We start from the raw sequence: 14,950 nt of genomic DNA, 5'->3' as shown, positions 1-14,950 counted from the left end.
TATGTGGGTATTTTTTACTGCTGGGATTTTTAAATAATAAACTTTTTAGAATGTTGACTGGCTATATCAAGAAAAATGAAATATTTAAAAACTTTGTTGCCCTGGCTGGTTTGGCTCAGTGGATAGAGCGTTGGCCTGCGGATTGAAGGGTCCCAGGTTCGATTCTGGTCAAGGGCATGTACCTTGGTTGCGGGCACATCCCCAGTAGGGGGTGTGCAGGAGGCAGCTGATCGATGTTTCTCTCTCATCGATGTTTCTAACTCTCTATCCCTCTCCCTTCCTCTCTGTGAGAAATCAATAAAATATATTAAAAAAAATATTTTGATGCTTATATATATAAATTAGCTGATAATTCAAAGAACATATACATCTTTAAAAATAGCAGCAAAACAAATTAATTCACATGCAACAGATATGTGCTCAAAATATAAAATACAAGAGCAGAATAACACTTGCTGCTACTACTACGTCAGTGTTAAAATATCAGCTATTAACTCCCTAAACATTCTAGACTTTGCTAAAATAACTAATTATAATGAAAACAAATCAAATGGCAAATATAGTCTTTAAAAATCTAAAAAGTTTTAATGATTATATGTCACTGTCTGTATTGACAATAGAAGCCTACAATTTTATCCATCAATTCAATTAAGAGAGGCAGTCTACCATACAGGTTAAGAGCATAAACTGGGGTTCAAATCCTGGTTCCACCTTTCACTAGCTATGTGACCTTGGTCAAAATTTTTTAACATCTCTAGGCCTTTGATTCCTGGTTGTAAATGGGTATTACACCAGCCTTACCTAGTAGGGTTTCTGAGGAACTAAATAAAAGTGTATATAAAATACTTAATACCTGGCACAGCAAGTACTCAATAAATGTTAACTGTTGTTATTTCTTAAATGACAATATTTTAATGAATATTTTATCTAAGGAAATGGGTAAAAATCAGCAAGCATGCATAACTTTAGCATTAACTATATTATACCCGTGAAGACCTATAGGAAAGAAGTATTAAAGCATACTGAAATTAAAAGCTGCAATTAAGGAAGATTTATTCCAAAATTCCTCTTAGTTTTAAAAATTTAAATAGAAATAGAATCACATGACCACAAATTACAAATCCTTTTATGGAGACTCTCAGAATTCTTCACTTGTAAAGATGTCTCAATGTCTCTAATTTGAAGGCTCCTAACAGAATTGAGCAATAGTCAGCCCCCTGCTCTTGTTGTTGTTAAGAGGAACTTTTTCCTCACTGAAAGATAGCATATGGGGTATGACCTTAGATAGCACCTACTTTTTATAGGCAAATCGGTTTTGTAGAAAGAACCATGTGGTAGTAGGAGAAGAACACCTTACCCTCAGGGATAAGCAAATTTTAGGGTTCTCTGAAATGATGTACTTCAGTCTATAAAGGAGACCAGGGCCTTGGGCTTCTCTAGAATAAAAATCAATACAGGCTGTGGAAGCACAGAAGGTCTGAACCATGGTCCATCTCCATCTTGCTGAAGGAGATGCTTCTTGAACACCTAACTAACACAGCTGGGGCCTACATATTTGGTAACAAGAACCATATATTATAAATACATTGTAAGTGAGCACATATCTTCTATAATTCTTAGTGAGAAATTCACTTAATTCACAGTCTTAGGTTATAAAATTTCAGATATATATTTAACAATAATTTTGCTTAGTAGACTTACCATGAAGTACTACTTTACTAGGAAGTAAAACTTAAGCTTAATGATATTTCAGTTTGATTTATAGAAGTAAAACCTAATATTAAAATTTTAAGTTCTTAAGAAATAAAGTATGAATATGTATATGAGAAATAACAGATCATTTCCTATCTGGCGAAAGCATAAGGGATTAAAATATTCAATAATTCAAGAATTTATCCTAAAAAACTTAGAGGATTTTATCAAAACCTTATTTTTAATAGTGAAAACTGGAAACCATCTAATTTTTAGGATAGTGGTTAAAAATGCTATCGTACTTCCACACAATGACACAGAATTAAAAATCAGGTTTTTAAAGAATGATATGGAGAAAAAAAACTTTTGATATAACTAGTGAAAAAGTTAAATATAAATTAGATATACACTATAATACTAAATATATTTCTAAAAATACACACACAAAAAGGGCTGGAAATATGTAAAAATATTTATATTACCTATCTGTGAGAGTAGATGAGTTTAATTTTATTTTTCTGATTATCTAATATTCTACAATTAACATGTATTAGTTTTACAATCAGAGAGGATAAAAGGGAGTTTCCATCCCCATTCTTTAATACCTTTAGAATGGAAAGAAATAAGACAATCACATAAAGGCCAGTTTTCCACTGGTTCATTCAAAATAACTTCCTCTTCAAATACTATTACTGTAATATATTTAAATAAGGAGATCCTTTCAAGAATTTCCTTCATTGGTTTTGATTTGGATTTCTTTGCCATGGAACATATTCCAACCACAATCTGCCTTTCCGGTGGCTAAAACAGAAAAGAAACAAAAAATCAGGTTGACAATAAAAACTCCAAAGTAAAACTATCTTAAATCTTTCTCAGAAGTAGATGAGGCTTGTGAATTAAAATGACACATTAACCAAAAAAGGCATTTTTCAAAATTATATCATTATAATACATACTTAACAAAATAATAGTTTTCTACAAAGATTTGCAAAAAAAATTAAAATAAACTTTCAGAATATTGTTACTATTTTCTTTCAAATTTTAAACTTAAGAAAATACTCCTTTAATTGTCCCTAATATTTATTTACCTTCTTAACACCACAAAGGGGCAAATAAAAGACAAACCCTATCTAATCCAAGTAAAAGGCCAATACGAGTGAGAAAGAATTCTCTTGACTAAAATATGATGTTGTTCTGACTACAAAGCTATACAGTATTAAACTATTTTTGTAGGTTAAGTATGAGTATTAGTTGGTCAACTATGACAAATTAGAAGGAAATTTTGGAGAAGGCCACACTGCTAAGCAGTGTCAATGCTCTTTGACACCACAATTGTCATACTCTACTATTCCTATTTAATCGTATTGTTCCTCTCTGGCACCACTGCTACAGTTCAAAGGCCATGATTTGGCCTGAAACAAAAAGCAGAAAAGAAAATAATTTACGAGTAGCTCACAGGTTTATAAAATTACTTAAGATTCATTGAGGCCTTTGCATTCAGGTGCTTAGAGTTTTATCAAATATATAAAGAGAGCTGTGTCCAGTTTTTCATTGCAATTCTTCTTTCTCTTCCATTTTATATATTTCATATGACATTATAATCTGGGCTCAAATTATACTAGAGCTAGAAAATTTTACTGGACTCTAAAAATAAAACTGGATAACATCAGAATTAAATTGGTATTTTTAGCCTAGAATTGTATTTCTTCATTGCTCTAATTCAAATAAAATTCAAATTGATATTGGATTTGATTATAAATCCTAACTGCCCTGAGATCTGCTGTCTTTCTCACTTGTGATCATCCACTTTAATGTTCCCTTATTCAATTTTTTCCTGATGAAAAGCTTCAGCATAGCTCATTAAGATGTTCCTAAAGTAGATTTCTTAGACAACAAAAGTGCTCCACCTAACATTGCATACTGCTTTACAGTTTAAAAAATTAAAAGCTAGTAAGTTTTATTTGCTTACTATAGATCTATTTAATGAATAGCTGATCATTGCCTAAGATGAACTGAAAACATTATAGTTTAAAATGTACAAATAAACCTATATTAAGAAAAAATAACAGAATTTTCCTATTAGAAGAATGAAAATAATTTTTAAAATAGGTCTAAATTATTTAGTTAGATTTAATGTCTAAATGAAATTCTTTGAAATTTTAACATAAGAATGATCTGAAACAAACTTTTATCAATCCACAGGTCAAATAAATCATATCAAGCTCCTCAAAAGTGACAACTACACATCACGAATGTAAACAATTTAATTAGTTCGAATATTCCAAGAACTATATATTAAGCACTGAAGAGTTAGACATATAAAAACTACCAGTCCTCAAAATTCTTTGAGTCTAACGGGGGAGAGAGTAATAATATAGTATATAAAATATAGTATATATATACATGAAATAAAAGTATATATGTCAAGGTATAGAAATAGTATCAAGGAAGAAGTGTTCAATTTTCTCATGGGGAAAAAGAGCAAGGAGAGGGGGAAGAGTGAACATGAAATCTGAGCATTGTTTCGAAGAATGAAACAGTTCACAAAGCACCCCAAATAAAGGCATTTCATAGAGAGAAAGGAGTGCACACAACAGCAAAAAGGCACGATATAACATGGAATATGTGGAAAATAAATTCGATATTGCTAAGACATAAAAAGTAAAAGGCATGAGAGACAGTACAGGTCTAGATACAGGTGAAAAAAAAAGTCCTTATGTGTAAGACTGGACTTAGTCTATCAGTGGTGTCCACAGTGTGTTCAGAGCTCTATAGAGAAAAGGGTTAAGTGTAGTAAAAGCTGAGTCAATAGTTCTTTCCAGTCTAAGTCAGACAGAGAAGCTGTTTTTATGTTTTATTTACTGGCCTTCTAGATAAAACTTCAGAGGAAGAAAATTTTTGGCTGGTAAGGAAAGCTTGAAAATAATTTTTTTCTGGAGTGAGGTGGGTGGTGGGATAGGTTTTAAATGAGTGACAGTCTGATTTGCATTTTAGTTATGTGTAACTGCACTGTGAAAGAATTTAAAGAGTCATTTAACAGCTATTTTTGGTTTGTTTTTACTGCTTTTACCAAGTATAACAGGGTTTTGTTTTAAGACAAAATTATTTTTTCCAATTAGAAATATAAGAAACACAAACATAAGTTTGTATTTTAAATCAGTTCTTAGAGTAAAGCAATCTCAAGTTGTAAAGAGAACACAATGACAAGAATAATATTGAACTAATGGAACTATAGCAAAACAAACATAATAATGTGTCCTCAAGATCCAACATGGATGTACATTCCTCAAGTTTCAACATGGATAACCATTCTAATAGATCAGATAAGAGAACAGAACTTGCACATGCTTGTACATACTTAAACACACATGCACACACAATCTGTAGATATGTAAGGTGGCCTCTCCTTCTAGCCACCCAATTTACTTAATTCTGATTAGTTAATAAATAGGGATATCTTATGGTCAACCACCACCTGTGTTGATCACATGACAAATGTAAGCTGGTTAAGTAGTCCTACTTTGGTACCTTTGAAATTATTTCCTTCTTTATCTTGATGTATTTGTTATATATTTCTACATACAAAGAAAACCTTTTGATTTATGCCACTTTTTCAACCTAGTCCTTTGTTGTGCTAGGCATATCACTGAAAGACACTATAATAGGAATCATTAAGTAATTTAAAAGTCTGAGCCCTAATTGTATTCCTTGACACACCATAAATTCAATGTTACTCATAAAACAAACTTTTTCAGTTTAAAATATTCCCAACAAATTTCTATATGAAAAAAAAGTCTTCACAATTTCAGATAAAATATTAATTCACCTTAATAATGATCAGTAAAAAAAATCTATCTTGTATTGGTCTTTTCTGACCAAAAAAACAAACAACTTACAGAATCATCCTCCTCCTCCTCATCTTCATCGGCATGGTGGAAGAAATGTCGATAATTACCAGGGTTGATTTCTTTATCTTCAGGCCCAACAAAGAATCTGGCAGATCCACTCATTTTTATTTCATTTGGTATAGGTTGTAATTTAAATGTGCTATACTGAAACTGCTTCTACATAAATAGCATCACAAGAATGCATTCTCTTTATACCAGCTGACACATAGGTCTGTTGCAGCTTATTTCTGCTTATACAGTCACTTGAATTGTGATGACACTTAGTTGGCAAATGTTCTTTTGTTCTCAGATATCATTGCTTCATTGTTGATGCAGTTTAAAAAGCAAAGATAGTGAGGCTATTGCTTCAGTGTGATGATTCAGCAATCCTTTTACCTAAAATACAATGAAAAAAAAAAAAAAGACCAAACACTAAAATCCTCAAGTGCAAAATTATCTAACAAATTAGGAAAAAAATATTTAAATTGTAACAAAATTACATTAAAAACTAAATCCCTCTGCATATACGCAGTTCAGTAATATCTGAATAAAAAACAACAGATAAAAGGTAATGGAGTTTAATAAACATTGACTCCTATCCATCCGTCTGAAATTACATTAAATCAATTCTTTTTAAAACAGTGTATCACTTTAATGGGGCGGGGCTGGAAGGGAGAGACACCATGGTGGGGAACTAAATCAAGTAAAGGAATACAAGTGCAGGAAGCAATAATGTTAAAAATACATAAAATGGATAACTGCAATCATTTTCTTAAGAGGACTCAACTCGTGGAAGAAAACCTTTAATTACTGTTGCAAAAAAATCATCTGTATGAAGTAGAATTTGGTTTCAGCAACATCAGTAGAGAATATGTTCTGTAATATCCTGGCAGCAATTTAATAGAACAGTCTCAAATGATTATGCTGAGGCCAATACCTAAGGGGGATGAAAGCCATGTGTTCGGGGAATTTTGGATAATACTTGGAGAAATATTACATTGTGCATAAATCAAATTGAATTTTTATCACAAGTGTTATAAAGTTTCATACAGTAAAAGTTTTTTTCTACATGTACTCCAATTTCACAGCAAGAGTGACACAGGATACTTAAACACAGGAGAGAACATTCAGGCAAGATATCGAACTCCTTGATATAAGAAAGTATTCAATTCAAAGTGATTACACTATCATTGCGTCTAGGGCTTTCTGCAACAAGGTGGTGGCTATGGAAAGCATGGCCCCTAGTATCAATATCTAAAAAGCAGCAACACCTTCTTCTATGTGTGTTCTCTTTTTGCATTTTTTCTTAACCCTGCTGCTGTTACTAGTTCTTAGCAAAACTGGTAAAAACAAGGTTGTAATCATTGAACAGAGCATTCTAACAATCAAGACATTTAAAACCTTCAATCTTCTGGGGAGAAGAAAGCATTGTGCCATTTAGAACTCTGGTTCACAAACAAGATGGTCACAAATTTTCCTGGCCTGAAGACTTCCTGATCAGGTCATCATAGTAGGCCCGACTTAAGTTTGTTTCAAAGCTAACGTAAGAAAATTCTGGTTCTGGAGTGATGTGATTAGTCCAATAAGTTCCATCCGATTCCATGCCATTCACTGAATGCCCACAAGGATTGAACATTGAGGCAGCCATGACAGAACCTGTTATCAGGTCATGAATTCCACTCTAACGAGTGACATCCTGTGCAGTAACACCATCTTTCATGTAGAACTGGTCCATAACTGCTGGGTCAAGCTCACTCATCAGAATTTTCAAGGTTTGATCTGGCTGACTAATAACCCTACTCTCTGGGAAATCCAAAGTATACCACAGTCAGAAATCATACATCCCATACAATGTGCTGCTCCATTTGGGAAAACTGCAATAAGCTGTATTTTCCCCCCAGAAATTCCAGTGTCAGCACCCTTGGTGAGAAGGCTTCATGAAATTCTTACCAGAACAAAGGAAACTTTAAATTGCGTCCAACCCACTGTGATCCCTAGTAAGTTTCAACAGGGGAACTAGTGCTTTCAGCAAGAGGATGAGACCATATATCTTCAAAATGGAATGTCTCTTGGAGACAAACATGTTACTCTCACATAAGCTCACTTATAATTGAACATTGAACATCCTTCAAAAGCATGTGCTACTAGATCTTGGGATGGTGCGAAGATTCCCAGATCCTTGATTTGTGTCAGGCTGCTGCCTCCAGTAGCCTCACAGTCCCTTTAAAAAAATGTGCAGCTCCTTCACTGTGAGACTAGTGAACAATAAATAACCACAGAAAATCAACTAAATGAAGTCTCTTCTCCCACTGCTGCTGAGGATGGTTCCAGCTGTTATTACTAAAGTTCAGGTTCCCTTTTTTTGGTTATAATTTTACGTTAACTTTTTCTTTAAAAGGATGAATAAAATTTCCCCCGCTTTTGTGCGTGTGTGCGTAAGTGGAATGTGAGTCTGTTGGACATAGAGGCAGATACACTTAGTCTCTTGTAGTCTGCTTTTCCCTGTTAGAGCAGAGCCAATGCGAGCTAATGTTGCCTGCCGCACTGAGAAAGCTGAATCAAATTTTAAAAGGCCTCAATTTGTAAAAGTACATTTTGCAAACAAACAAGATATATTTTTAGAGAATATAACTATTCTGCATTCCGGTCCATATCAATCAACAAAACAAGATTAGAGTGAAAACAGTATTTGATTATACATCAGCCCTTAAACTAGTGGTTCTCAACCTTCTGGCCCTTTAAATACAGTTCCTCATGTTGTGACCCAACCATAAAATTATTTTCATTGCTACTTCATAACTGTAATGTTACTACTGTTATGAATCGTAATGTAAATATTTGATATGCAGGGTAGTCTTAGGCGACCCCTGTGAAAGGGTCGTTCGACCGCCAAAGGGGTCGCGACCCACAGGTTAAGAACCGCTGCCTCAAACAGATGCCCGTGAACATCAGTTTAAGAACTACACAAAACAGTGATATAATCTCAAGACTGTTCACCTGTACTTGTTCCTTGATGATATTAAAACTAATTACCTATCAAGATGAAACTACATATCAAATATTTTATTTGATTACTGCTAATATAAGAACTTACTTGATCAAATATGCTTAAGAGTTGAATGCAATGCTAGATAGAATTGCAAAGCATAACTCAGAAACTTCTACTCCCAAATATCTAATTCCAGTAAATGGGGTGATAAATCTTGAGATTATTTTGACTATTAAATGACAATGCAGGCACCATAGCAATTAGCATATAGTAAACAAAGTAAATGTTAGCTCTTTATATATAGTTGTTATAATTACGACAGAGATTCTGACCTAAACTTAACTGGCACAGAATACATACCATTTTTTCATCTCATGGCACACATAAACTAATAACTAAAATTTTGCAGCGCACCAAAAAATGTTATAATTTTTGCTGATCTGACCAAAAATAGGTGTAATTTTGATTCGCTCACACTGGACATCTACTGTTGTGTTGGCGTTGGTCACTTTTATTTTTAATTTGACAATCTAAGGGAAAAGAGATCAGTGCCCCTGACTAGAGAGTCAGGTATTGCGTGTTTTAAAAGTTCTTGTGGCACACTGGTTGAAAATCGCTGCGTTAATCACTTGCTTTACGCAAGCCCGTGCTACAGTAAGTTCAGTATTTTGGTTTCTGAAGCACTGCATTCCGCATCACAACAGTGACGCTCCATAAAGACAGAGATCATGTCTGTCTTTTGTTAGGCACTCCAAAAAAAACTAATTTTTTTTTAATGAATGCTTTCAGCCATTGCAAATGTTAGTAAAGAAACGGGAAGCGATGAAGCACACAGGGGGACAGGAGTAGCAGAGTAAGTCAGCACTGCAGAGGCTGGAGCCCGAAAAAGCTGGTTTCTCGTGCAGGTTCAAACGTTCAACAGCAGCAGGCGCTTACGAGGGCCGGTGGTGCGACCTCTCTCAGCCTCAGCTTCTTCTGTAAAATGAGGATCATCATCTACCCCACGGGATCGTTGAGGGGTCTAGGAGAAATCATGCCAAGCACGTGGCGCACAGCTCATGTCGGCTGCCCTCACTATTTTATCTCCCCCGACACAAAAACTTTATTTCTCATTGTAGAATTTTCGACAGGAAAACAAAAGCCCATCGCCGCGTCGAGTAACCATGGTGCTAAAGTCGGCCATGCTTCCGACTCCCATTAAGCCTCCCGGCACGCTAGGCAAGTGTTGCCCACGGGACTCCAAAGGTCGCACCTCCCAGGAAGGCGTGGGGGACCCGGTAACAGAGACCGAGGGGTCACCGCCCTCGCCCCTGCTTCCTGGAAGCACGCAAGGATGCAACGGATGAGGTGCGGTCATCAGCCCGCAGGCTGGGAAGCTGCAACGCACGGGGACGAGGGTGGGGGCGGCGATGGGCAGGGGGGCAGAGGCGGAAAAACGAAAATAAAAATAGCCACTTCTTCCCACCTAAGTCCCCAAACTCGAGAACTGCCTACTTTGGGGGAGCAAGACCGCAGCCCGGAGCAGCAGCTAGAAGCTCAGCTGTTCCCTGCGGAGCTGACACCTCTGGTACCCCAGACCCAAGAAATGAAAAGGGGAAGCCATGGAGGAGGAGGGGACATGGAAACGCGAAACGACCCGCAGGGCGGTGCGGCCGCTCCTCAGGCTGCCTTTCGCTCTGGCGCCGGCCCTCCGGGGCGCGCGCGGCTCCGGCTCCGCAGAGCTCGGCGGGAGACAAAGCAACTGCCCGGCGGCGGCCGGCTGCTCACCCTGGGCGACCAGGTTCCGCATCTCGGCTTTTCTTCGGCCTCGGGACCCTCACCTGCCACGGCTGCGGTTGTCACGCGAGCGGCGGGAGGTGGCTCACACCATACAGATCTCGGTTTCCCTTTGAATCCCGAGGGCAGGGGTGAGGTGTTGGTCAAGAGGCTCCAGCTGTCAGCGTGGACGCGGGTCCTCTTTCTTCAGTAACAGAAGAGCCACATGGAGGTAGTGCAAGGAACTACTACAGCCAAGAGCCTCCGCCACGCCTCCTCGCCCGCCCGCTTCGGGTCTCACTCGGACACCTCGCCGGGCGGAACAATTTCCCGCAAGAGCCAAAGGTTCCGCCCTAACCTGCTCTGACCAGAGCTCCACCCCCTTAAGTCCCGCCCCTCTTAACGACTTGGTTAGTTCCGCTTCCGGCAGCACCAGATAAGTCGCGAGAGGAAGCTTAAATCCTGTCGCTTGCATTTAGGACCACTTCGGTGAGTGGTCGTTCAGGTGTGCTTTGTCAGACCTAATGAATTTTAAAGTGAGGCGTAACCTGGCAGTCATTTCAAAGCCGTTCCCGTCGACTAGCCGAGGAAGGGTTTAATTGGATGTTGCGCAGGCGCCCTTGGGGCGGCAGGGCCTTGCGGGGTCCCCGGTCTGCAGAACAGAAACTGGGAGATTTCCGTTTTCGGGCCTGGGGAGATGCCTAGTCGGTGGGACTGGGTTTTACTTAATGGTCGTTTTTCTGTTTGTGCTAAATTTAGCCGGACTTTGCCTTTAATATTTAGTCGCTTAAACGCTCTGGAAATGCCCCTTTAAAGTAGCGTCCGAGTCTCCGAGTGAATTCAAAAGTTGAGTGCTGCACTTGGTTGACGTTGGAGAATTCATCCCCCCTTACTTTAGCATAGTTGTCATTTAATCCGGAATATGACCCTTTTGCCCCAAATGAAAACCTCCTGTGCGGGAAGAAGCGCTTGCTTAAGGGAGAATCTTGTCTAGTTGTCTTAAAGGAAAAGTACCCATTTTATCTCTATGGGTTTTCCTTAAATGGGCGTTTCTAACCTAAAGTGGAGAAGTAATTTTCAAAAGGAAAGGAAATTCATTTATCACATGTCACTTCATTTCGATGCATGTGGAGATGAAGACATTTTTGTTAAACAGACGTGTATGTTGAAATGAAGCGCAGATTACCGCGAATTGTCTGGGATATTTAGATTTCCCAGTCTTGGAAGCTGCGTAAAATTGTGCTCTTAACATTGTTCAGTGATTAAAATAGAAAGAATTAAGAAGTAAAATTCTGATCACAAGTTAACATGCGTATTGGAATATTAGTGATTTTGAGTTTTTAACTTGGAACAAATGCATGTAACTTTTAGAGGCTTAACTTGGTGGCCTTGATGGGTTTTGCCCTTGGTGAAACAGTGAAATCCTGATTTTATTAAAGTGAGGCTTCACTGCCTTTACTGCACACACAAGATAAAATTATTGAAGGAATTAAGTAATGAATATTAACACAGATATTCATTGATTTTATTTGATGTTGTGCAAGGGATAGAGTGTAAACAGTTCTTCCAAAGATGACAGACATTTCCTCTTGCAAAGCCGGAAGTGGTAATGAGACACCTTCGTTCAGGACCTTTTCTTTTTCTGACTGTCCTAAATTGTCTATTAGGTAAGGATTTCACAAACATCACTTATATTAGCCGTGACGGTGGAGCTGGAGAGCATTGCGCCTTCTCCAAGCCGCACGGCGTACCACCGATGGCGGGGTGGGACCTGGGGCCCCTCCCAGGGCCGCGGCTCTTGGCGCGGATGTCAGCCCTCGCATCTCCCTGTGCTTGTGGGCTGGTTTGGTGATGCACCGGCTGTCAGGATTAATTCCGATAGCCTTATGGAATGGATCAATGAGGACAACCTCAGAGAATTTGGAACATATGCCCTCTTTTAATTCAATTTCAGACATGGAGGGCGAGGAGAGAGAGAGAGAAACATCCATGATGAGAATCATTGATCGGCTGCCTCCTGCACGCCCCCTACTGGGGATCCAGCCCCCAACATAGACATGTAGAATGGAACCTTGACCTTCTGGTTCAGAGGTCAATGCTCAACCACCAAGGCACAGGGGGAGTGGGGAGGGGTTTCTAGGGACCAAATGGTGAATATACTTTGAAAAAAAAAATCTGGTTCTTTAAGTTATTTTTTTATGTAAATACCAGGTATTAGCAGCAAACTTTTAACCATCTATTTAAAATACTACTTTTGTGAACTGATTTTCTTCCTTTTCCATTTTCTGTGTGTCCTTGTCATCTGTGTCTACTTCCAGAACTATAAGCTTATGACCCCTTTAGACTGTAATCTCATTATAAAGTATGCAGCTGTTGAGTTTTCTAGGTTTCATTGTTAGTAAAACATATACTTTGCCAGAAAATATTAATCAACCATTAAAGAAAGGAGTGAGGTTTTAAAATCTTATTCCTTGTAAAGATTTTGAGAAGAAGTGTTCTCTGTTACTTTGAACAGCTTGATATGGATAATAATACTTAAGTATTTAAACAATAATTACATATTGGTTTACCATTTGTAAAGGACTTCCAAATCCACTATCTCATTGATCCATGTAATTGTGAAAAAGGTGGAATAAGTATTATGTCCTTTTTCTAAATGTGGATACTGAGGCTTAAGTAACTCACTTACTAGAAATGCTGACTCCTAAAAGCCTTATCTTAGACACACCGTACTACTAGTGCCACATGTACGCAAGTAAAGTAATGTTTTCTCAAAGTGAACTTTGGAACATGTGCCCTCTTTTAATTCAATGCTAACTCTTCTGTTAGGAAATGCAAGTAATTCTTTACTTATTGACAAATAGTTGAATGATCATTGTGTCCCAAACACTGTGTGAAACAATGCAAGTACTAAGAATTAATAAGATCTATTCTTTATTTATAATTTAAATTATTTATTACAAAATCACTTTATAACATTTACTATCAATTCTCGTCATTGGTAATACTTAGTATTGTTAGGTTTGTTTTGTTTAGTTGTTGTTTTGCCATTTTGATGGATATGTACTGGTATCTTTTAGTGGTTTAATTTGCATTTTTCATTGTGTAATGGTGCTGAGTATCTTTTCATGTGTTTATTTACCACCCATATCTTCTTTGATGAGTGTCTGTTCAAATCCTTTGCCCATTTTTAAAATTGAATTTTCTTCTCATTATTGAGCTTAGGGGAACGCTTTATAAATTATGGACATAAGTTACTAGTATTTATTATATACTAGTATATGTACTTCAAATATTTCTTAATTGTAATTTCTCTTTTTCTTTTCTTAACAGTATCTTTAAAAGAACAAAATTTTAATTTTTTTCTTTTGTGAATGTTCTTTTTGTTTGTACCTAAACTCACAAAGATTTTCCTTTTTGTTATCTTCTAGAACAGGAGTGGGGAAACTTTTTTGTGACAAGGGATCATTTGGATATTTATAACATCATCCCTGGACCATACAAAATTATCAATTAAAAATTAGCTTGCTATATTTGATCAAACATTTAATTAACTCACCCCTAATGCCTTTGCAGGGCCAGACCAAATTATTATGTAGGCTGGACGTTCCCCACCCCTATTCTAGAAGTTCTATAGTTTCAGGTTTTACCTTTTGGTCTATGACTCATAGTGGGTTAATTTTTACAGTTGGTGCAAGATAAGAGTTAAGGTTCATCTTTTTTTTCATATTGATATTTAGTTGTTCCAGCAACATTTCTTGTGAATATTATTCATTCTCTGTTGAATTACTTTGGTGCTTTTTTCAAAAATCAGTTTATCATTTCTGTGTGGCTTTTTTCCTAGACACTATTCTCTTCAATAGGCCAATGGCTCTCATTTTGCCAGTACTACACCGTCCTGATTACTACAGATATACCCCATAGATATTGCAGGTTCAGTTCCAGACCACCGCAATCAAGTGAATATCACAATAGTGAATCACACACAGTTTTTGTTTTCCCAGTACATATAAAAGTTATGTTTACACTATACTGTAGTCTGTTATAAAGTACACAAAACATTCTATAAAAAATACACTTACCTTAATTAAAAAATACTTTATTGCTAAAAAGTGCTAATCATCATCTGAGCCTTCAGTGAGTCATAATCTTTTTGCTGGCTGAGGGTCTTGCCTAGATGTTGCTGACCAATTAGGGTGGTGGTTGCTGAATGTTGGGGGTGGCTGTGGCGGATTCTTACAAAAGACAAAAATGAAATTTTCTGCATTGAAAACTCGTCCTTTCATGAACAATTTCTTTGTATCATACAATGCTGTTTGACAGCATTTTGCCCACATTAGAATTCTCACAAATCCTGCACTGCTTTATGCACTAGTTTACATGATATTTGAAATTCTTTGTTGTCATTGCAACAATCTTCAAAGCATCCTCACTAGGAATAGGTTCCATCTTAAGAAACCACTTTGCTTATCCATAAGAAGCAGCTCCTCATCTGTTAAAGATTCATTGTGAGATTGTAGTAATTCAGTCACATTGTTATGCGCTACAGCTAATTCTTTTTTTTAATATATTTTTTATTGATTAAGATATTACATATGTGTCCCTGTCCCCACATCACTCACACCCC

General features: G+C 37.1%; 2 protein-coding genes and 1 pseudogene across 12 annotated transcripts in view; 1 reads left to right on the top strand and 2 right to left on the bottom strand.

The window, feature by feature from the left end:
* PPIP5K2 (diphosphoinositol pentakisphosphate kinase 2) overlaps positions 1-10,668 on the bottom strand; it is a 71,141-nt gene extending 60,473 nt beyond the window's left edge. For 3 of the 10 annotated variants that reach the window (XM_006755134.2, XM_015558250.1, XM_015558223.1), the window contains exons 1-3: positions 10,389-10,663; positions 5,589-5,975; positions 2,298-2,493 (exon numbers count right to left, since the gene is read on the bottom strand). In XM_006755134.2, coding sequence (XP_006755197.1) covers positions 2,298-2,493; positions 5,589-5,702 — 310 coding nt within the window. In that variant the 5' untranslated portion in view covers positions 5,703-5,975; positions 10,389-10,663. Of the gene's footprint in view, positions 1-2,297; positions 2,494-5,588; positions 5,976-10,335 lie in introns of all 10 variants that reach the window. The other 7 variants (XM_006755133.2, XM_006755132.2, XM_015558253.1 and 4 more) reach the window with 5 other exon arrangements.
* Positions 6,904-9,561, bottom strand: LOC102752899 (annotated as a pseudogene).
* A 67-nt stretch (positions 10,669-10,735) lies between the features above and the next one.
* Positions 10,736-14,950, top strand: part of GIN1 (gypsy retrotransposon integrase 1) — a 29,187-nt gene continuing 24,972 nt past the window's right edge. Inside the window, exon 1 of one of the 2 annotated variants that reach the window (XM_015558259.1) lies at positions 10,736-10,812. The gene's annotated coding sequence lies outside the window, so the exon portion shown is untranslated. The remainder of the gene's footprint in view (positions 10,813-14,950) is intronic. The other variant, XM_006755127.2, reaches the window with a different exon arrangement.

Source organism: Myotis davidii, unplaced genomic scaffold (genome assembly GCF_000327345.1).
Source record: "Myotis davidii unplaced genomic scaffold, ASM32734v1 scaffold473, whole genome shotgun sequence".
Taxonomy (NCBI): Eukaryota; Metazoa; Chordata; class Mammalia; order Chiroptera; family Vespertilionidae; genus Myotis; species Myotis davidii.
Note: the sequence above shows the minus strand (reverse complement) of the source record. Positions and strands in the feature narration are given on the sequence as shown.